At 40.8% G+C, this 23,685-nt stretch overlaps 1 protein-coding gene across 8 annotated transcripts in view; it reads left to right on the plus strand.

Moving 5' to 3' along the window:
- Positions 1-23,685, plus strand: part of NALCN (sodium leak channel, non-selective) — a 335,141-nt gene that overhangs the window by 111,214 nt on the left and 200,242 nt on the right. For all 8 annotated transcript variants that reach the window (XM_086708540.1, XM_086708523.1, XM_086708529.1 and 5 more), the window contains 3 exons: positions 1,413-1,555; positions 1,677-1,781; positions 7,601-7,687. In XM_086708540.1, coding sequence (XP_086564666.1) covers positions 1,413-1,555; positions 1,677-1,781; positions 7,601-7,687 — 335 coding nt within the window. The remainder of the gene's footprint in view (positions 1-1,412; positions 1,556-1,676; positions 1,782-7,600; positions 7,688-23,685) is intronic.

The following is a 23,685-nucleotide window of genomic DNA, read 5'->3' on the forward strand; positions in this document are numbered from 1 at the left end:
TGTCCCATTTGTCTTCATTTACCACAAGGCTTTCTGTTGTCCTGCATGCTTTGGTCCATTGATGCTCTAATTATTCTTCCCTCATTCACAGGCTCAGAGAGGCAGCTGGCCATCAGCCAACTTTAGTAACCCCCTTCTTAGTTTGGACATCTGATTGTATAAAGAGCCTAGTTTTAAATTTCTGTGCGATTAGAACATAGATGGGTGGATATTGGTTTTATATCCCATAATACTTAATCCATTTGTACCAATGGCATTTATTGGGGTGCGAATGTTCACCAGTTTTGTGAATAACAATATGCATCATGTGTGTTTTACAAACAACTTTAACTCAGTACCGTACTTTTTACTTATGTGTTTTCTCACCAAATACTATTAAGCAACTATTTTCAATATTTACAATAATAGTACCTAAAATTTATTACATATCCACTGTGTGTCAGTGTTTTACAGAAATGAAATTATCTTCACCACACTAGGAGCTATTATTTATGCATTTTACAGATGGGGAAAACAAACCACAGAAAAGATATCAGGAGGCAAGATACCATCACAGTTGGTATCATCACAGAGCCTCTTTCCAGAATGACTGGATTAATTCAAGTTCCCCTATTATTATTTGTGCACCCTTAGATAAATTACTTACTCTTTCTGTGCCTTAGTTTTCCCATCTATAAAGTGGGGAAATAATAACACATCCCTCATAATGTCATGAAAGGCAAACACTGTCTTTCCCCTGAATGGCATTTTAGGTTCTCTTCACTACAGCAAAAATCTGCCTGCATATTGTTTGCTCCTCTTTCTTTCCATCATCAATAGTATTTTCAATGAGACAATTCTCCCAGAAGTGGAGATACAGAGTGCTATTTGATGATTTATTGCCTTACATTTCGGTGTTCAGTAAACACAATGGAATCCAAAGACAGGCTCTGTCACATTAATTTTTGGAGCCTAAGGTACTTTAGTGTCCCTATGGGAAAGTGACTTCAGATGAAACCCAGTTCTCAAATTTATTTCATTTTGGCTAAAACCATAACAAGTGCTTTCAGCACACTGAAAGTGTTAAGCCCCAAATGGCAAGCTTGTACTGCACACATTATTTTTTATTATAGCTTACTTGGTTTGAGGGTTCCTTTCCTTTTCCACGCTCTTAGACGCATTTAACAGGGACAGATATAACATAAAGTTATTTTATTGCTAATGAAAGGGCCCTGGCGTGAAGTCAGAAACAACTTTGTCAAAATCCTAAGAATAAGAACAATAAAATAAATTGCATGCTATTTGAGTCCCTTTAGAAGAGCTTTTGTCATTGAGAAAATGAGTGTGGATAAATATCGATTGTTTTTTCTCAAAAGCGTTTCCCCATTTCCAAAGCCCGTTGTAAGTCGGTGTGCTCTCCTGTGTCCCCACAGGCACCAGCATATTCACCGTCTATGAGGCTGCATCCCAGGAGGGCTGGGTATTCCTCATGTACAGAGCCATTGACAGCTTCCCCCGCTGGCGGTCCTACTTCTACTTCATCACGCTCATATTCTTCCTGGCCTGGCTTGTGAAGGTACCATAGAAACTGGCCCCGGTGGAATTGGTCTGCCCCCCGCCCCCCACAGCTTCTGATGATGTTTTATTTGCTTTTCGTTGCCCTACACTTTCTCATCCGGGTCGGGATTTTCTTTCAGAACGTGTTCATTGCTGTCATCATTGAAACATTTGCAGAAATCAGGGTACAGTTTCAGCAGATGTGGGGATCGAGAAGCAGCACCACTTCAACAGCCACCACACAGGTACCCATGGGGGGTGATGTCCTTTCCCCGCTGGAACGCAGGCACACCCTCAGTGGGCCCTGAGGAAACGTGGGAAAGCCCTGGGATAAGTGCCTTCTTCAGCCAGACCCACCGAGGGAGCTATTCAGCAATGCCCGTGCACAGGCCCAAACCCAGAGCAACCACATCAGCTTTTCTGGGTGATAGGGTGAGGGTACCTATGGTTTCATCAGCTCTGTGGGTGGGTTTGGCACAAAACCCACATTTACTATATACCTTTGATTTCATTCGGTCATTACAAGTCTTCAGAGAGCTTGCAGATAAAAATGGAAATGGTAGAATTTCCCGTTTTTAAAAATATTTATTCATGTGATTGAAAACCAATATGACGGCCTTTATGTATGGGATTAGAATTTTTTTTGGAACGGGAAATATGTTTCATTCAGACCGATCCAATCACAGTATAGTAAATTATGAAGAAGACCTCATAATGCATATCTGATTTTTGAGGAATCACTACATATTCAGTAGGGGAGCCCTATGCTCCCGAGAAATTGGGAGTGCCCTAGAATTTGGTTAAAAGCTTCAGGGCAGTTATTAACTAGGAGGGTAGTCCAGATCCGATGTCTTTGTTTTTAATTTTGGCTTTGTTTTGTGTGTGGATTTGGGGTGGGGGTTCTTTTTTGTGTGTTTAGAAAGAGGAAGGGATGGGATGCCTGGGTGGCTCAGTCGGTTCAGCATCCAACTCTTGGTTTCAGCTCAGGTCATGAGCTCACATTTGTGAGACCGAGCTCTACATCAGGCTCTGTGCTGACAGTGCGGGGCCTGCTTGGGATTCTCTCTCTCCCTCTTTCTCTGCCTCTGACCCACTCACTCACACACTCTCTGTCACTCTTTCTCTCTCTCAAAATAAATAAATAAACTTAAAAAAAAGAAAAAGGAACGGAAGGTTTATATGTCTTAGTCTAGTTTGAATCTTTATATAAGAGAAAGAATATAAAAGTTCCTGAATCAAGCATGAAATTATTTTGATGCTCATGGCTACTATTTTAATATTAAACTGTAAGATAAATTTAATGTAACATTGTAAATCATTATACAAGTCTGTGGACAAAGGTATTTGTGAAACCTCCAAGGTACAAATCTGGCTTTGAAAAGCTTCAAATTGAGCTTTTATGAATTACATGCTAAAATGCTATTAAACATGCTATTATTTGGAAAAGCCTTAAGCAACATCTTTACAGTGTTGTGAAGGTTTGAACTGACTAGCCAATTCATTATAGATGAAATAGTATTAATACTATTCAATTTTGTAAAACAACTAGTCAAACTTTTATGAAAGATTTTTTTTAATGTTATATAGGTTATATCACAGATGTAAAAAAAAGCACATCTAGTTTTTATTTCTTCTGTCATCTCTTCTAGGGAACTATGAAATATAATAAAGTTCAAGGTCCACTCTGGCTTGTCTTTTAAGTCAGGTGACAACGTCTGGAAGGTGTGTTTTCTGCTATAAGACGTTGAGAACTAAATAGAGCATAAAGCTAAGAACTCAGCGCAGAATTTACATTCAGTGTTCCTAAGAGTTGACCTAAAATAAAATGACTTTAAAACCACATTATGCTTATTAAGTAACTCTTATTTATAAAACCACAGCTGGAAAAGTCGTGTTTGGAAGCTCCACCAAATCAGCTAGCAGTTCTAATAGAAAGTGAAGTGGAAAGGGACTTTGAACAAAGTTGTGCAAAATGGTTTTGATGCAAAATTATACCTAATCAGGAGGAATAAATTGGTAATTCAGAGGTAATGCATCTAGGTATTCAGCAGAGGTAATCACACAGAGAATCCTGAAAAACCTTCATTAAGAGAAATGCTGTGGCTGAGGACCCGGTTGCTAGGCAACCAGAGCTTCTGCAGCAGCCTCGGGAAACATCACTTGGGCTGCCTGGCAACAGGCTGCAGGCCCCGCCCAGCCCCTCGCCAGCCAGGAGGCAAGTGGCTCAGATGCTTTTGTGTCTGAGGAGAGGAGGGACATCATTTTCTGCGATTCTGTTACATTTGCAAAATCTGGCAGAACTCTGTGCACAAGGACTTCACGTGGAATAGTTGTAAAAACTAAATCATTGGGGCGCCTGCGTGGCTCGGTCGGTTGAGTGTCCGACCTCAGCTCAGGTCATGATATCGTGGTCTGTGCGTTGAGCCCCGCGTCGGGCTCTGTGCTGACAGCTCGGGGCCTGGAGCCTGCTTCAGACTGTGTGTTTCTCTCTCTCTGTCTCTCTCTCTCTCTGCCCCTCTTCTACTCATGCTCTGGCTCTCTCTCTGTCAAAAATAAAATAAAACATTAAAAAAATTTTTTAACTACATCATTAGTTTATAATTCTAATAAAACAGACAGGCATTAAGAGAATAAAACAAAGATGGCTATTGTATTGCAAAGCACACAGCTTTGCGGAACTGGAGCCACTTCCTGCCATTCTCTAGTATGTGGAACATAAGCAGTGGTTCTGTGTAACTTATCCTCACAGAAAGGCTAAGGGGATCTCAGGCTTAGTGCACTTGTTGGTGTCTTTGGGTCCCTTGACTTTTCAAGAGCATTGGTGTTGAGAAAGAAAATTATACATATTAATGGGATGAGGAAGGGGCTTTCTGATATCTTAGTTCAAGAGGACTTGCCTCTGATGTGGACCGTACGGAGGCAAAAGAGAACCAGGTGATGAGAACTGAATGGGTTTGTGTTGTTGTTGTTGTTGTTGTTGTTGTTGTTGTTAACAAAGCAGTCTGCTTTTGACTCACATAGAAACAAATTACAGAAAAAAATAATGCCAAAGGACTTGTGGAGAGACCGTAATATAACATGTCACAGGAAAACAAAGAGAAAATGATGTGGAAAATTTCAGAGGAGTAATCATTAGTTTGTCTGAGCTCTGATGGAGATGATGGCTTTCATACCTGCACAATTATTAGCCGTGGGTCACGGTTGCCCCATGCTCAGCTGTGTGTTGGGTTAAAGGTCAGGAAACCCATAGGTCTGTGATAAAACAGCACGTGCATAGGTCCACAGTAGTGTGGGTGTATCGTCCCAGAGCTTGATGCTGGGATGCACGGAGTGCTAGTAGGAAACATCCTGAGCTTAGCCGCTCTCCATCCCAGGCCTCTGTTCTCACACCTTAGCTGCTTCACCTCAGCACCTGTCACCAGTCACCAGTCATGTGGTCTTCCGATTACGCTGATTCATGGTGGAGATAAGCTTGTTTCACTTTGCCGGGAGGAGAACGAAACTGTTAAGCTTGAAGGCCACACAAGGCTACATTTGTGTTATGTGTGCTCAAAAAACACTTGAGCTAGGCTCTGGCAATTAACGTGTACCTAACCTTTATGTACGAATTATAGTTCCCTAGGGTCATACTGAGGGATATGGAGGGACAACTGGCAGCTCAGGACTCGAGCCCTGAGGGTTCCTGGCTTGGGATGTCTGTTGCCTATCTCACATAGCTGTCGCATTAACCAATCTAAATGTTGTTTTATAATTCAGGGGACTAAAGACAAATGGAACCTTGGACATGTCTGAATTTCTTTCACTTCATTTTATACAAAGGGGTGACCTTGAGAGAACACTTTTACTAACAATTAAATTGATTCATTTGATTTTGGTCAGCTGGAAAAAAAATAATTTAACAGAGAAAACTAGTCTGCTGCTGATCAAAGCAAATCTATGCCCCAGGGATCCTTTGTGTCATGATAAGAGACCATAGGCTGCACATACAGAAGATTTTTAGCTAGTGACTGACAGGATTGCTTTTGTCTTTTCTCCTTAAAAGGAGACACCCAGAATTTTGACGGGAACTTTAAAAGACACCGTAAAAGGTTTGCATTGCAACCAATGTATGTAGTCTCAGAATGAGCCTATTCATGGGGATGTGCTTGCTTCTACCACTAAGAATACCTTTCAACATTCATTCTAAAGGGAATCAGAATCCTGTACACGGACACCTGAGCGAAGTAATTTGTAACTTCCATCTTTGATCAAAGAATCTTTGGGTAAATGTGCACCCCCATCTTGTCACTTAAAAATACACATGTGGTATATAGACAGATGGTAGCTATCCTTGGGGTGAACATAGCATAATGTAAAAATAAATCAGGGTACTGTTTCAAGGGATAATTAAATTGAGCATATGTGGAACAATATTTTGTAGGATGTCCTACGAAAGGTGCTCTCTGTATATGTTTTGAAGTTCAAAATAAGTAGCATACTTGGCAAAAAGCCACCCATGCAGTCTTCGAAAAGTATTGATTCTAGGACATAAACAACTGATACACCATTTTTCTGAGTTGCAGGTTGGCATTGTAGAGAATTCTCAATCCAACGATTAAAAAAAGTTTTCTTTTTTTAAAAAATATTTTTAATGTTTATTTTTAAGAGAGAGGGAGAGAGACAGAGTGTGAGCGGGGAAGGGGCAGAGAAAGAAGGAGACACAGAATTCAAAACAGGCTCCAGGCTCCAAGCTGTCAGCACAGACCCTGATGTGGGGCTTGAACCCATGTACCGTGAGATCAGGACCTGAGCCCAAGTTGGATGCTTAACCAACTGAACCACCCAGGCACCCCTAGAAAAACTGCTTTCTGGTAAATACATATATGGTCTGTGAATTTTGGCACTTGTCCCTGACTATGTCACTTATTTTATAGAGGGAAAGTTGTCTTTCTGCAAATGATCTGCTCCCAGGAATCTTAGGTATGGGATCTTTGCATAGGCTAATATTTCCATCGATAATTACCCTTTTGAACACAGACTAACACAAGGACATGAATAAGTATGGCAAAGGAAATGTCTACTTACGTGTGTGAAACTATGTCCTTGGGCAGGAAAAAAAAAAAACTAGCTTATAGTTAGTGTCTTAGAAAAATAAAAATCGTTAATCCCAACTTACCTCACTGCCAACCACACCCCTCCCGCTATACACAAACCCATAAGGAATTGGAAAGAAAATATACTAGTGGGGAAATAGTGGGCAGTGTCTTCCCACTGGCTGTAATATTGATGGATGCCTAATTTTTGAGGCAGTAGAATGTGCAGTAAGATAATAAACTAGGCAGCCAACAATCCAGATATCCAATCCAATAAATATCAGATTTTAGTATCCTGTACCATTCTGGATTTCATCACTTATGTATTTTAAGGCAAAAGAAACTACTTTTCCCTTCATAAATATGTACATAAAATTCTGCTGAGCAGATTAATTTGGCCTAGTTAAAATAATTTCACAGAGTCTAAGTGATATGTCAGTCTCCTACCATTAAAATAACACCAGCCTTATTCCTTGTGCCACATGCATGCTTCTTATATTATTTATCCAGAGAATATTTTTCTGTTGGCTGAGTGAGAAATGTCCACTAAATAAAGATAAAAATTTACAACTCCTAGTAAAAATCACACCGGACATAATGCTTGGGAATTCTCATTTTCATTTTCTTCCAGGTCTAATATGTAATAATCGATAACCAATCTAATGGGGATAAAATGCCTACCTTAAAGTCTAGTCAAGAAGAATATTTGGGCAATTATATGCCAAGGATGTATAAAGCAGAAAGGACCTGATGCATAGCAAGGGCTCAATAAATTCAGGCTAGCGATTACCATCATTCTCATTATGATTATTATTCACTTAAGTTTTCAGTGTTCAAATGAACATAATTGGAATGACTCATGTTCTAAATATAAATCCATAAAAAGACACATCTTTGATAACATAAAAAATGTAAGCGCTGGAGACATAAAGTAGGAGTTCTCGATGTTCCATATTAAGTGTCTCTGACTCATCTCCTTCTTTGTCTTGAAGATGTTCCATGAAGACGCTGCTGGTGGATGGCAGCTGGTAGCCGTGGATGTCAACAAGCCCCAGGGACGCGCCCCAGCCTGCCTCCAGGTGCAGTAAATACCATTTTTAAACTCATGCAGCAGAGTTCTTTGACTTTTATCCAAGGAAATCCCCGGTTCTCCGAACTCTATGTCTGTCCAAATTTATGGTCCTGGAGTCAGGGACAGTATTTTGCTCCATCCTGGACAGTATTTTCCCAGGATCTACCTATTTTTTTCCTAAGATACACAGCAAGGATTTGGTAAATTTCAAGCAAATGAATGCACACAGGTAGTGCTAGCATTCCAACAGTATTAAATCAGTGAAATATTCTGTTGTCATATTAAATGATGTAAAAATATTCTTCTACAAAGGCCTGAACTGTTTACATGAGGGTGGTCACAATCACAATCCACTTAACTGAGTACCTTCCCAAGGAACTGGGAAGGAATATTTTTTTTTTTTTTTTGTTTTCTTTTTTTTTTTTTTTTTTAGTCTTTTATTTATTTTTTTTTTTATATATGAAATTTATTGTCAAATTGGTTTCCATACAACACCCAGTGCTCATCCCAAAAGGTGCCCTCCTCAGTACCCATCACCCACCCTCTCCTCCCTCCCACCCCCCATCAACCCTTAGTTTGTTCTCAGTTCTCAACAGTCTCTTATGCTTTGGCTCTCTCCCACTCTAACCTCTTTTTTTTTTTTTTTTGTTCCCCTCCCCCATGGGTTTCTCTTAAGTTTCTCAGGATCCACATAAGAGTGAAAGCATATGGTATCTGTCTTTCTCTGTATGGCTTATTTCACTTAGCATCACACTCTCCAGTTCCATCCATGTTGCTACAAAAGGCCATATTTCATTTTTTCTCATTGCCACGTAGTACTCCATTGTGTATATAAACCACAATTTCTTTATCCATTCATCAGTTGATGGACATTTAGGCTCTTTCCATAATTTGGCTATTGTTGAGAGTGCTGCTATGAACATTGGGGTACAAGTGCCCCTATGCATCAGTACTCCTGTGTCCCTTGGATAAATTCCTAGCAGTGCTATTGCTGGGTCATAGGGTAGGTCTATTTTTAATTTTCTGAGGAACCTCCACACTGCTTTCCAGAGCGGCTGCACCAATTTGCATTCCCACCAACAGTGCAAGAGGGTTCCCGTTTCTCCACATCCTCTCCAGCATCTATAGTCTCCTGATTTGTTCATTTTGGCCACTCTGACTGGCGTGAGGTGATATCTGAGTGTGGTTTTGATTTGTATTTCCCTGATAAGGAGCGACGCTGAACATCTTTTCATGTGCCTGTTGGCCATCCGGATGTCTTCTTTAGAGAAGTGTCTATTCATGTTTTCTGCCCATTTCTTCACTGGGTTATTTGCTTTTCGGGTGTGGAGTTTGGTGAGCTCTTTATAGATTTTGGATACTAGCCCTTTGTCCAATATGTCATTTGCAAATATCTTTTCCCATTCCGTTGGTTGCCTTTTAGTTTTGTTGGTTGTTTCCTTTGCTGTGCAGAAGCTTTTTATCTTCATAAGGTCCCAGCAATTCACTTTTGCTTTTAATTCCCTTGCCTTTGGGGATGTGTCGAGTAAGAGATTGCTACGGCTGAGGTCAGAGAGGTCTTTTCCTGCTTTCTCCTCTAAGGTTTTGATGGTTTCCTGTCTCACATTCAGGTCCTTTATCCATTTTGAGTTTATTTTTGTGAATGGTGTGAGAAAGTGGTCTAGTTTCAACCTTCTGCATGTTGCTGTCCAGTTCTCCCAGCACCATTTGTTAAAGAGACTGTCTTTTTTCCATTGGATGTTCTTTCCTGCTTTGTCAAAGATGAGTTGGCCATACGTTTGTGGGTCTAGTTCTGGGGTTTCTATTCTATTCCATTGGTCTATGTGTCTGTTTTTCTGCCAATACCATGCTGTCTTGATGATGACAGCTTTGTAGTAGAGGCTAAAGTCTGGGATTGTGATGCCTCCTGCTTTGGTCTTCTTCTTCAAAATTACTTTGGCTATTCGGGGCCTTTTGTGGTTCCATATGAATTTTAGGATTGCTTGTTCTAGTTTCGAGAAGAATGCTGGTGCAATTTTGATTGGGATTGCATTGAATGTGTAGATAGCTTTGGGTAGTATTGACATTTTGATAATATTTATTCTTCCAATCCATGAGCAGGGAATGTCTTTCCATTTCTTTAAATCTTCTTCAATTACCTTCATAAGCTTTCTATAGTTTTCAGCATACAGATCCTTTACATCTTTGGTTAGATTTATTCCTAGGTATTTTATGCTTCTTGGTGCAATTGTGAATGGGATCAGTTTCTTTATTTGTCTTTCTGTTGCTTCATTGTTAGTGTATAAGAATGCAACTGATTTCTGTACATTGATTTTGTATCCTGCAACTTTGCTGAATTCATGTATCAGTTCTAGCAGACTTTTGGTGGAGTCTGTCGGATTTTCCATGTATAATATCATGTCATCTGCAAAGAGCGAAAGCTTGACTTCATCTTTGCCAATTTTGACGCCTTTGATTTCCTTTTGTTGTCTGATTGCTGTTGCTAGAACTTCCAGCACTATGTTAAATAACAGCGGTGAGAGTGGGCATCCCTGTCGTGTTCCTGATCTCAGGGAAAAAGCTCTCAGTTTTTCCCCGTTGAGGATGATGTTAGCTGTGGGCTTTTCATAAATGGCTTTTATGATCTTTAAGTATGTTCCTTCTATCCCGACTTTCTCAAGAGTTTTTATTAAGAAAGGGTGCTGGATTTTGTCGAAGGCCTTTTCTGCATCGATTGACAGGATCATATGGTTTTTCTCCTTTTTTTTGTTAATGTGATGTATCACGTTGATTGATTTGCGAATGTTGAACCAGCCCTGCAGCCCAGGAATGAATCCCACTTGATCATGGTGAATAATTCTTTTTATATGCCGTTGAATTCGATTTGCTAGTATCTTATTGAGAATTTTTGCATCCATATTCATCAGGGATATTGGCCTGTAGTTCTCTTTTTTTACTGGGTCTCTGTCTGGTTTAGGAATCAAAGTAATACTGGCTTCATAGAATGAGTCTGGAAGTTTTCCTTCCCTTTCTATTTCTTGGAATAGCTTGAGAAGGATAGGTATTATCTCTGCTTTAAACGTCTGGTAGAACTCCCCTGGGAAGCCATCTGGTCCTGGACTCTTATTTGTTGGGAGATTTTTGATAACCGATTCAATTTCTTCGCTGGTGATGGGTCTGTTCAAGCTTTCTATTTCCTCCTGATTGAGTTTTGGAAGAGTGTGGGTGTTCAGGAATTTGTCCATTTCTTCCAGGTTGTCCAATTTGTTGGCATATAATTTTTCATAGTATTCCCTGATAATTGTTTGTATCTCTGAGGGATTGGTTGTAATAATTCCATTTTCATTCATGATTTTATTTATTTGGGTCATCTCCCTTTTCTTTTTGAGAAGCCTGGCTAGAGGTTTGTCAATTTTGTTTATTTTTTCAAAAAACCAACTCTTGGTTTCGTTGATCTGCTCTACAGTTTTTTTCGATTCTATATTGTTTATTTCTGCTCTGATCTTTATTATTTCTCTTCTTCTTCTGGGTTTAGGCTGCCTTTGCTGTTCTGCTTCTATTTCCTTTAGGTGTGCTGTTAGATTTTGTATTTGGGATTTTTCTTGTTTCTTGAGATAGGCCTGGATTGCAATGTATTTTCCTCTCAGGACTGCCTTCGCTGCATCCCAAAGCGTTTGGATTGTTGTATTTTCATTTTCGTTTGTTTCCATATATTTTTTAATTTCTTCTCTAATTGCCTGGTTGACCCACTCATTCGTTAGTAGGGTGTTCTTTAACCTCCATGCTTTTGGAGGTTTTCCAGACTTTTTTCTGTGGTTGATTTCAAGCTTCATAGCATTGTGGTCTGAAAGTATGCATGGTATGATTTCAATTCTTGTAAACTTATGAAGGGCTGTTTTGTGACCCAGTATATGATCTATCTTGGAGAATGTTCCATGTGCACTCGAGAAGAAAGTATATTCTGTTGCTTTGGGATGCAGCGTTCTAAATATATCTGTCAAGTCCATCTGATCCAATGTCTCATTCAGGGCCCTTGTTTCTTTATTGACCGTGTGTCTAGTTGATCTATCCATTTCTGTAAGTGGGGTGTTAAAGTCCCCTGCAATTACCACATTCTTATCAATAAGGTTGCTTATGTTTATGAGTAATTGTTTTATATATTTGGGTGCTCCGGTATTCGGTGCATAGACATTTATAATTGTTAGCTCTTCCTGATGGATAGACCCTGTCACTATTATATAATGTCCTTCTTCATCTCTTGTTACAGCCTTTAATTTAAAGTCTAGTTTGTCTGATATAAGGATGGCTACTCCAGCTTTCTTTTGGCTTCCAGTAGCATGATAAATAGTTCTCCATCCCCTCACTCTCAATCTAAAGGTGTCCTCAGGTCTAAAATGAGTCTCTTGTAGACAGCAAATAGATGGGTCTTGTTTTTTTATCCATTCTGATACCCTAAGTCTTTTGGTTGGCACATTTAATCCATTTACATTCAGTGTTATTATAGAAAGGTATGGGTTTAGAGTCATTGTGATGTCTGTATGTTTTATGCTTGTAGTGATGTCTCTGGTACTTTGTCTCACAGGGTCCCCCTTAGGATCTCTTGGAGGGCTGGTTTAGTGGTGACAAATTCCTTCAGTTTTTGTTTGTTTGGGAAGACCTTTATCTCTCCTTCTATTCTAAATGACAGACTTGCTGGATAAAGGATTCTCGGCTGCATATTTTTTCTGTCTAGCACACTGAAAATCTCGTGCCAATTCTTTCTGGCCTGCCAAGTTTCAAAAGAGAGATCAGTCACGAGTCTTATAGGTCTCCCTTTATATGTGAGGGCACGTTTACCCCTTGCTGCTTTCAGAATTTTCTCTTTATCCTTGTATTTTGCCAGTTTCACTATGATATGTCGTGCAGAAGATCGATTCAAGTTACGTCTGAAGGGAGTTCTCTGTGCCTCTTGGATTTCAATGCCTTTTTCCTTCCCCACTTCAGGGAAGTTCTCAGCTATGATTTCTTCAAGTACCCCTTCAGCACCTTTCCCTCTCTCTTCCTCCTCTGGGATACCAATAATGCGTATATTATTTCTTTTTAGTGTATCACTTAGTTCTCTAATTTTCCCCTCGTACTCCTGGATTTTTTTATCTCTCTTTTTCTCAGCTTCCTCTTTTTCCATAACTTTATCTTCTAGTTCACCTATTCTCTCCTCTGCCTCTTCAATCCGAGCTGTGGTGGTTTCCATTTTGTTATGCATTTCGTTTAAAGCGTTTTTCAGCTCCTCGTGACTGTTCCTTAGTCCCTTGATCTCTGTAGCAAGAGATTCTCTGCTGTCCGCTATACTGTTTTCAAGCCCAGCGATTAATTTTATGACTATTATTCTAAATTCACTTTCTGTTATATTATTTAAATCCTTTTTGATCAGCTCATTAGCTGTTGTTATTTCCTGGAGATTCTTCTGAGGGGAATTCTTCCGCTTGGTCATTTTGGATAGTCCCTGGCGTGGTGAGGACCTGCAGGGCACTTCCCCTGTGCTGTGGTGTATAACTGGAGTTGGTGGGCGGGGCCGCAGTCAGACCTGATGTCTGCCCCCAGCCCACCGCTGTGTCCACAGTCAGACTGGTGCGTGCCTTCTCTTCCCCTCTCCTATGGGCGGGATTCACTGTGGGGTGGGGTGGCCTGTCTGGGCTACTTGCAGACTGCCAGGCTTGTGATGCTGGGGATCTGGCGTCTTAGCTGGGGTGGGTAGGCAAGGTGCACAGGGGCAGGAGGGGCAGGCTTAGCTTGCTTCTCCTTAGGTGATCCTCTTCAGGAGGGGCCCTGTGGCAGCAGGAGGGAGTCAGATCCGCTGCCGGAGGTTTGGCTCCGCAGAAGCGCAGAGTTGGGTGTTTGCGCGCAGAGCGAGCAAGTTCCCTGGCAGGAACTGGTTCTCTTTGGGATTTTGGCTGGGGGATGGGCGGGGGAGATGGCGCTGGCGAGCGCCTTTGTTCCCCACCAAACTGAGCTCTGTCGTCCGGGGGCTCAGCAGCTCTTCTTCCCTTTGTCCTCCAGCCTTCCCGCTTTCTGAGCAGAGCTGTTAACTTATGACCTCCCAGACGCTAAGTCACGCTTGCTGTCGGAACACAGTCCGTCAGGCCCCTCCGCTTTTTGCAAGCCAGACTCGGGGGCTCTGCTTGGCTGGCGAGCCGCCCCTCCGCCCCGGCTCCCTCCCGCCAGTCCGTGGAGCGCGCACCGCCTCGCCGCCCTTCCTACCCTCTTCCGTGGGCCTCTCGTCTGCGCTTGGCTCCGGCGACTCCGTTCTGCTAATCCTCTGGTGGTTTTCTGGGTTATTTAGGCAGGTGTAGGTGGAATCTAAGTGATCAGCAGGACGCGCGGTGAGCCCAGCGTCCTCCTACGCCGCCATCTTCCCTCTCCAGCCTGGGAAGGAATATTTTTAATAGGTAGCTTATTCTGCATCTGCAAGCTGTCCGAGCAACGGGACATATTAAAGGCGCTTCCTTAACAAACTGCACCTGCTGCAGACAAGGCTTTGGGATGGCGGGTGGATCCTAGGGCCTTGGGAAGCCATCAGGGGACGTCCCATCGGGTTTCTGGTCTGTGGATGTTTTGGACTTATCCTCTACACTGATCTCTTCATAAAGCCCAATAAACTCCTTTTCCTTGGTGGACTGCCCTGGCATCTTCTCTTGCTTTGTTCTCCCTCTCTCCCTCCAAATATCAGTAATTCGTGTTCAAAACATATCACCTTTCCAAAAGTGGCATCCTTACCACCCCACTGCATTTTCACTTAGTCCATTTCCTTACTCTTTAAGGGTGAAGAGTCAAGCCACATCATCCCGGGGAGAGGGAATTGATTCTTCCTCCTGTGGAATTTGATTCTCTTCACTGTCTTTTGTTTTCAGTTACAAATCCTTTTCTTATAAGGGGCTGCTTTTGTAGTTCTTTACATCCGTCCCCATAAATCGGGGAAGGGTTTTTCATCTGCTTCAGGATAAGAACACGCTTTTCTTTCTTTTGGATCATACTCTAGGTGGGGGTTAGAGATTGATACATTTCAAAGATTGATACATAACATAAGCAAAGTATTGTACTTTGGACCATTGCTGTGGCGTTTAACCATATAGTTATTTGTTTCTATCAGTTAAAAGAATGAAGAGGAAAAGAGGAAACATTTGTAAGGAATATTGATAAGACCTAATATTATTTTGTGGCTTCTTTCTGTTGTATATTGGATGGTGCTAATAATTGAACTCCTACGACTGTGTCTGGTACTGCCATTGCTACTGACAGTAATGGCAATGACAGCATGGTAGTGGTAGCTTCTTGCCTAAAAAGTTACTCAGTAATCAGTCATCAGCTGATAATTAGTGGCACTAAGATAGTCTTGCTTTCCTGGAGATTACTTCCGGGTGGGTGGAGAAAAACCAGCGTCTAAAGAGCAATTACAAGAGCAATGAAGATTTTATTTTATTTTTCAATATATGAAATTTATTGTCAAATTGGTTTCCATACAACACCCAGTGCTCATCCCCAAAAGTGCCCTCCTCAATACCTATCACCCACCCTTCCCTCCCTCCCACCCCCCATCAACCCTCAGTTTGTTCTCAGTTTTTAAGAGTCTCTTATGCTTTGGCTCTCTCCCACTCTAACCTCTTTTTTTTTTTCCTTCCCCTCCCCCGTGGTCTTCTGTTAAGTTTCTCAGGATCCACATAACAGTGAAAACATATGGTATCTGTCTTTCTGTATGGCTTATTTCACTTAGCATAACACTCTCCAGTTCCATCCACGTTGCTACAAAGGGCCATATTTCATTCTTTCTCATGAGCAATGAGGATTTTAAAGAAGTAAAGCAGGATGCTATGGCAATCTACATTTTGGAGTCCTCACTCCTCCTCTGAGAGGTCAAGGAAGGCCCTCACTCGGTATAGCCCAGTGATGGAGAAAGACTGCCATGCTCCCTCAGCCTTTGTAGATGAGGATGTGAGGACCCAGAGGGCCTGGGTGAGCTCCTAAACTTGCACCCCTACCAAATGGAGAGGCCCTGGGTACACCTGGGTCTTCTGGCTCCTAGCTCCTGGGTCTTCTGGCTCCTAGCTCCATGCTGTATCCAATGGAGAAAAATATGCCAAGGAAACGTAAGTTTGTAACAGAAATAAACTATCAGGCCAGCCATGAGTACCAAATCAAAGTCTTACAGGGGCCCTGAATACGCTGCTTAAAATGTATTAAATGCTTGTTGAGTAGATGAGTCAAGGTTGCAGTCTGGATTGAGAAAGCAAGTTATTAGCCTCCTTATCACAGAAATTTGAGATGGCAAGAGATAAATGGCCAGGAGAGTGTAATGAAAGAACAGCACTGTGCATGGATATAGGAAAATAAAGGTCAGTGAAGGGGTGGGTAAATGTTAGGCTAGAAGTATGTCGATGTTGGATCCAAGAGACCTGCATATTAGACATCTTTGTGAATATGGTGGCATGTTTGATAGGTTTTATGAATAATTACACATATGGTTTGAAGTGAAGGTGAATAAATTCTGACATTTCAATATGAAGAAAGTTCCATTGAACTCAGCTTTACATGTTTGGTCCAAAATCAAGCTTTCCAGAAGAGTGTACCTGAAAGAGTATAAATGAAAAGTGGGATGGCCAAGGGATCGATGGGTCTGAGTGGAAAATAGATTAACCACTCATCATTTAATTAAAAGAGAAAGAAATAAAAGAATCAAGTAAGGAAAAAAATATTTAAAATAAAATGGCCATGAAATACTCATTGGCTTTTTATTAATGACTAATGCCATCTAAAAACTAGGTAACAAGAAAATTTTCATTGGAATCATCCACTCGCTCCGGCCTGGAATCATAATGATCTCTCACCCTCAAGGACAAACAGTAGAATATGTCACTTCTTTTCATTTTTAAAATGGGCAAAATGTGACGTTACATTCTCCTAAAGCATATTTTAAACTATAGGAATGACATTGAAGAATAAGTATTTGCTTTAATTCCTTCCAGCTTATCCTCCATCATCCCTTTCCAGAGGTAGCCTAGAGGTTACCAAGAAAGCCAGTTTTTCTACTCCTGCCTTTACACTTTATATCTCTTATAAAATAGCATTTCTGCTTCCATGAGGCTCTGTCATTTTCATTGTTTTCTCTTTCTAGAACACTCTTCTCTCCCACTTAGAATTCACCTCAAAAGTCACTTCCTTAAGGAAGTCTTCCTCATCCTGAAAGAATACATAGGTGCCCTGGTTGTATATTTCCACATGTTATGGGTTTGTCATGATTTTAGTAAAATAAATTAAAATGGTATCATTCATTACTTAAAGTCTGTTTCTCCAACCAGAGATAACTCCATAGCAGTAGGGACCATAACGATCATGGTCACTGCCAGAGCTATTCCTGATACGGGGAAAAGTCTCAATTGGTGTTTACCAAACAAGAGAACAATCAAGTGAAAGAAGGATCTAGAACCTTCTTGGCTTGTGCAAGTATTCATTTGACTTCTCACCTACAAGAAGCTCTATTTGTTCTCTTGGTCTTATTTCTAGGAACCAGAAATTGAGTGGATGATGCCAATAACATTATTTCTATACAATAATTTATTTTTAAGTGTAAAACAAACAATACTTTGGGAGTTGGTTGAAGGCATCTTTCAAAGTTGTATAATGTTGGATGCTTTTGCCAGTGTGTCTCTTCTCAAACATGGTGGCAGTCAGCAGGACCTAGCCATGACTTTGATTATTTCCTACGGCTTTCAGGAGTTTTTATCTTCTTCAGCATGTGAAATAAATGGGTCTAAGATTAGAAATGTAGTCTCCTTGTTGGGATGAGCACTGGGTGTTATACGTAGGAGATGAATCACTGGAATCTACTCCTGAAATCATTATAGCATTACATGCTAACTAACTTGGATGTAAGTCAAAACAAACAAACAAAAAAACCAAAACCAAAACCAAAAACAAAAAGACAGAAAAGACATGTACTCTTACTCAGGAATAACATAGTTGTAAAAAACCAAAACCATTCCTATCTTAACAAAAAAGTAGAATTTATTGGAATAAAAAATATGAACAGCTGTAATTAATTTGAGTTAGTAATTTGGTCATCATTAAAATAAATCAGAAAAATTAGGTGTGGATAAATATTTGAGAGATGGCAGACTGGTCGCCTAGAGTTCCTATTTGAGTATTGAAGAAACCATGGATTTTGTCCTGCGGGTAGAACTTTGTTTGAAACTTTGACTCCAGGTTTTTTTTTTGGAATGTTTATTTGTTTATTTTGAGAGATAGAAAGAGAGCAAGCAAGCAGGGAAGGGGCACAGAGAGATAGAGAAAGGGACTGAATCTCAGGCAGGCTCTGCACTGTCAGCCCGAGCCTGATGTGGGGCTCAAACTCAGGAAGCGTGAGATCATGACCTGAGACAAAATCAAGAGTCAGGTGCTTAACCGACTGAGTCACCCAGGTGCCCCTGATTCCAAGTTCAAAACACAAAATATTTTACCCAGAAACCCATATATCCTACTGCTTTGATAAAATAGATAACTAATGAAATAAGTTATAGTAATAGGATTTTAGTTCACATAGATGGCATAATAGTAAGTAATGCATAAATTTCAATTATTCCAAAACAGCCTTTCCATAAATTCTGTTTTCAAATATTCAAAATTTTAAAACCACCTACCACATAAATGGAGACTGGCTTGAATGCCTTTATAAGTGAAGGACATTTAAAAACCATATCCGTCCTTGTTTCCTGTGACATAGCTTTGGGTTTGCCTACTTTCTTCATTGGTATTATTCGCTATATTTTTATTTTCTATTCTGTTTTCCATATGCTAGTCTACTTTATTGGTATGAACATCTATGTGTATTTCCTGCTAACCATAAGTAATTAAATAATTTAATAAAATAAGATTGATTGATTTGGCTTAATCTTCCCTACTACCGTTCAACTAAATACATAGTAGACTGATCCTTCTGTGATTCTGGGTGTTTGATGTGTAATAGTTTGTCTCTTTGTATGTATGTATGTATGTATGTATGTATGTATGTATCTAAAAGATATATGTGTGTGTATGTGTGCATATGTATTCCTGCAATGTAAAAAAATATGTGCGTATTTATGTATATGTATATACATACAACATAATATGTGTGTATACCTGCATGCATGCATATATATGCATACAACATATGCATCTGTATATCTATACATACATTTGTTTTTACATTGCAGAAATAAATCTATTAAGATTTTATATATTCCATTGAGCAGTGATGGGATCTGAGCAATAGGAACAGGGTTTTTTTAATTGTTTTCCTACATTACTATGTACACACATACATATTTTACCTCATATTCATTGCAATCATTATGGTATCCCTGCTTCCTCTTTCCATATATTGATTATGGTGCTTTCAAATGAGTTAGGAAACTCAGAGTTCTTCTTACTCTTCTAAATAATAATGGGCTTTAAAGAGCCAGTTGTAGAGGAAAAAAATAGGCACCTTTGATCTGCAATTAGAAACTTAGAAATTCCACTCTGTGTTGTGAGACACAAATTTTAAGTGTAATCGTAGCTATAATTATAACCATAATGAGAGTCATATCCAGGCATACAGGGAAAGGATTCAATTTGGCACCCTTAGGGTGGTCTTTTCTGTTTTTATAATAAATGAAAATGCATATATGCTCTTAAATTTAATTGCAAAACCACAAGTTCAGAGCAAAACCTGCTAGGTTATGTGTGGTGAGCTCTGTGATAACACTTGTTGAAATTTTCAATGGATTAACTTAGTGCTAACTTAATTAACTTAATTTTCCTAGGACATTTTTCATTTTTAGCCACTTATTAATGAAATTCATACCACGTTTAATAAGGAACTTAGCCATAGGAAACCTGAAATTCCTTATAAATTCGTTCCTAAGTGAAGGACAAATAAGCGAACCTCCTGTAGCCCCTGAAACACTCCCTCTCTGCACCCTGGTGCTGCCTGGAATGTCTTTCTGCTTCTTTCTCTACTTCCCTGGGCACTGCTGCCTTGCTCGTCATCTGAGGTCCCACATCTTCCTGCTATTGGTTCTTATGATGGGAACAAGATGGCTGGAAATGACAAGGAAAAGCCTGAGAATAAGGATGAGCCAAGACTTAGACCTGGTTTCCTTTTCTTTTTGGGCTACACCTGCCTCCAGCACATGGCTCCTGACTCCCTTCCCTCTCACACCTGCCTTCCCAGGTAATCCATGAAGCAATACCCAGTACAGTCTTGTTCCTAAAGGAGAACAAATCACCCTGTTATACCTCTTAGAGAGTAGGCTCTGGAGACAGACCTATTTCAGCTATGCTATTTATTAGTATGACCTGGGGCATATTTCTGTAAAATAGGGATAGTGTCTCCTTCCTCAGTCATGAGGATTAAGTGACTATTTATGTCCTACTCAAGAATTGTTTAGTTGCAAGGAACAGACGTGATGCTCACAGGGGGCATTTGCATATAATCAGGCCCACCAGGCAGCTGTGCTTTCTTTGTCTTTCTCTCACTCTCTGTTGGAGGCCACACAGTTTTGCATCTTTGCTTCTGTCTGTGCATCCTGCCTCTATTTTCTCCCTGAAGACGGGTTTTATTCTGTTTCTTGCACAGTGCCAAAATTTGGCTGCTTACAGCTGAGTTTGGTGACTTCTCATTCAAGAGCTCTGAAGAGACTCACTGGAAAACATCCAAAGATGAACATGAAGCAGGGAGACCTTCGTTTCCTAGTTGGCCACCCAAAATGGGCAATTGGCCAGAGGCAGTAGGTCATGGGAATGGAATGAAAGCAGCAAGTCCACTTAAGCCAAGTTTTCCCACAGTAGGAACCCAAAGTAATTTTCCCTCCTTCATTCCCTCTGAAAACTTTGTCTCACCTCCACCTACAAGAGCCACTACTCATTACCACCGTGAGCTTCATGGAGCTGGTGGAGAAGGGACCTATCTTTTTGGCCATGTGAGTAGTAGGACTTGACCTCAGAGGTAGTTTACCTACCTGGTAGTATTACCCAGAGGTAGTTTCACTAGTAAACTTTTAAGTCTCACAGGATTTGAGAAGTCATTTAAGGGCTAAATAGACTGTTAACGGTCTGACCTGATGTTCAAATCACTCTGTATAAGATAGTTTCTTTGAAGAAACACCACCTAGGTTCCATGTATTTGCAAGTGAATAATTTGTGAATTGGAGCCATTTCATAATACCATACTCAATCAGTTCCTTGCATAAAAATTATTATGAAGTCATATAAAAACACAGATAGGAAGAATAGTTAAGTATCCACCATTAGAAATAATAACAACTCTCATTTATGGACCACTCCCTATGTGTCAGCCATGCTGTGTGTTTGAGGCGTGAAATTATTTCATGCTCAAAACAATGCCACAGAGGTAGGTACTATCATGACATCTATTGAACAAATGACATCAAGGTGCAGAAAGCTTAAGTCATTTGGTGCAAGCCACATACCTGGTTGCTGACCAGGGACTTTGTCCTGCACAATCTACCTCATATTTTTAACCACTTCATTTTCACATAGGGAATTATCCTGCTATAAAAATACACTGCAATTTGTTCATTCATCCATTCATTCATTCTCCTATTGATGGACATTTTTCACTGTTTTGCTCTTGCACACATTCTAGTTCAGTGCCTATCTATGACTTTTTGTGCACATATGTGAGAAGTATCTGAGTGTACATAGTTAGGAGAGCAGTTGCTGGAGTAAAGGAAGAACCTTAGGCTTTATGAGATATTGCCTCATGGCCCCCTGGATTCTAGTGCCACTTTTTACTCCTATCAGCAACTTGTCAGAAATCTCATTTCACATCCTTGTCTACAGTTGATGTTACTGGACTTTTACACCTAATGGTGTGAAGATAGAACATTAAATTTAGATCTCCCTGATTACAGCCTGTGAATGTTGAGCATTTTTTACAATTTTTTAATGTGTATTAATTTTTGAGAAAGAGAGGGACAGAGCATGAGCAGGGGAGGGGCAGAGAGAGAGAAAGAGACACAGAATCCAAAGCAGACTCCAGGCTCTGAGCTGTCAGCACAGAGCCCAACGTGGAGCTCGAGCCCAGGAACTGCGAGATCATGACCTGAACACAAGTCGGATGCCTAACCAACTGAGCCACCCAGGTGCCCAGAGTGTTTTTTATATATAGTCATAGGCTATTTATATTTTGTGTTGATTTCTTATTCATCTGGTAGATATGCCCATTTGTTTGTTGCTTTTTTTTTTTTTCAAATGATTCCCAGAAATTCTGTGCAATTCTGCATCACTTCTAACTGAGAAGACATTGAAATGTTAGAAAGATACAGCTAAAATATTAGGGCTTGCCTGTGAATGCACACCTCTCACCCTCTTCAGGCAATAGTGCAGTTTCATTACGTGGTATTACCAAAACCATTTAGAAAGTTTCTTCAGTGTGTCCTTAATGGTGCATCTCAGAAAAGTGAAAACTTTTAATAGACCCTTTTAACATCAGCCAGTCGCTTAGCTGTTTAAATTCCATTCGAGCATAGGCAACAGCTGCATGAAGGGGTCACTCTAATGCATGATTAAAAGTTCTGTTAAATTGGAGCCTCAGTCCTCAGCTGCTGCACTGACAAGCCATTTTTCCCCTGCCTCTCAGGTAGGGGTTTTCATCTCCTGACAATTTGACAGATGTGGCTGCACAGTTGAGCCATCTTCCAAAACACACCCAGTGATCTATTCCCATGAAGGAAGTCACTGACAAGAACATGAAAGTATGCATGAGACCTGGCATGCTCAAGCTCACTTTCTCTCTGGTAGCATCGTGTGCCTCCATCCGTAAAGAACAGAGATAATAGGTCTTACCATAAGTAGGTCAAATGTTGGCAAAATTATTACTCTAGTGTTTTAATGTTTTTTGAGAAAATTTCCATTGAAGGCAGAGAGTGCGGGGCGGGGGGAGGGTGGACCGTGTGATGTGTGTATTTCAAGTGATGAAGTGACATCCTAGGCACTTCTCAGTTGTCTGTCTTCTTAATGAACCTTCCCGGAAACTGGCAGACAATCTCAAGAATGATTGAACCCAGGAGAATGTAGCTTCCATCCACAAGCAAACCTCTGCTCTACTTATAGACCAGGGTGACAAGACAGTGTGGTCCACCTGAGACGGGCCTGGGGGGAACCTGGGGCAGTTTACTGCATCTCCCGGAGCCTTCACTCCCTGACCTGAAAAATGGGGCTAATACCAGCTCTGAGGGTTTTATAAGAATTACCAATGTTGTACGTAAAGTGCCTAGCCAGTGTGTGGGATGCTGTGGTCACAAGGTCGTAGAAATGACTGTCATTGCTGTGAGCACGCTCTGTGCACTTCCGGGCAGCCTGTTCTCATGCACACCTGCAAGCCAGTGCCTTCACAGCCTTGCTCCAGCCCTGTGTCTGCATCTTAGGAGTGAACTCTGAGAGCCCAACGGACATGCCCCTGCTTATTCTCATGAGCACATTACCCCTCTCATTTTGAAAAACCAAACGCACCGCTCCCTGACCCATTCCCACCTATAAACGGGACTTTTCTTGCACCTCCAGAACCTGTGATGCACCCTCATCATCCTCCCCAAATCCAACTTATCTTCAGTCTATCATTAATTCCGTCTTTTGAATTTCTTTGAATCATCCCCTCCACCCCAATCGAATGCCCCTACCTTCAAAATCAGGTCAAACAAGACTTCCTCAATGCAGTGATCTCTGACTCCTCAATTAAAGTTTGGTCACTTTCTTCTCGACTTCCAGCTTCCTCCAGCACATGATAAGCTCTCACATGATAAGCATTAGGCACATATTTGGGGGATTATATGTGAGTGTACAAATAGAGGTGCTTTCATGCACAGAGCTACACGGCCTTACATATTCTTACTCCCCCGTTAGGCAGATGCCAGTGACACCTGTCCCAAATCCTGGCATGTGCACACACAGGATCACCTTCAGTTCTAACAGGAGAACATAAAACACTGGGCTTGGAAGGCAAGTTTTGGGAGA

The sequence above is a fragment of the Puma concolor genome, chromosome A1 (genome assembly GCF_028749965.1).
Source record: "Puma concolor isolate L17-30 chromosome A1, mPumCon1.1.hap2, whole genome shotgun sequence".
Taxonomy (NCBI): Eukaryota; Metazoa; Chordata; class Mammalia; order Carnivora; family Felidae; genus Puma; species Puma concolor.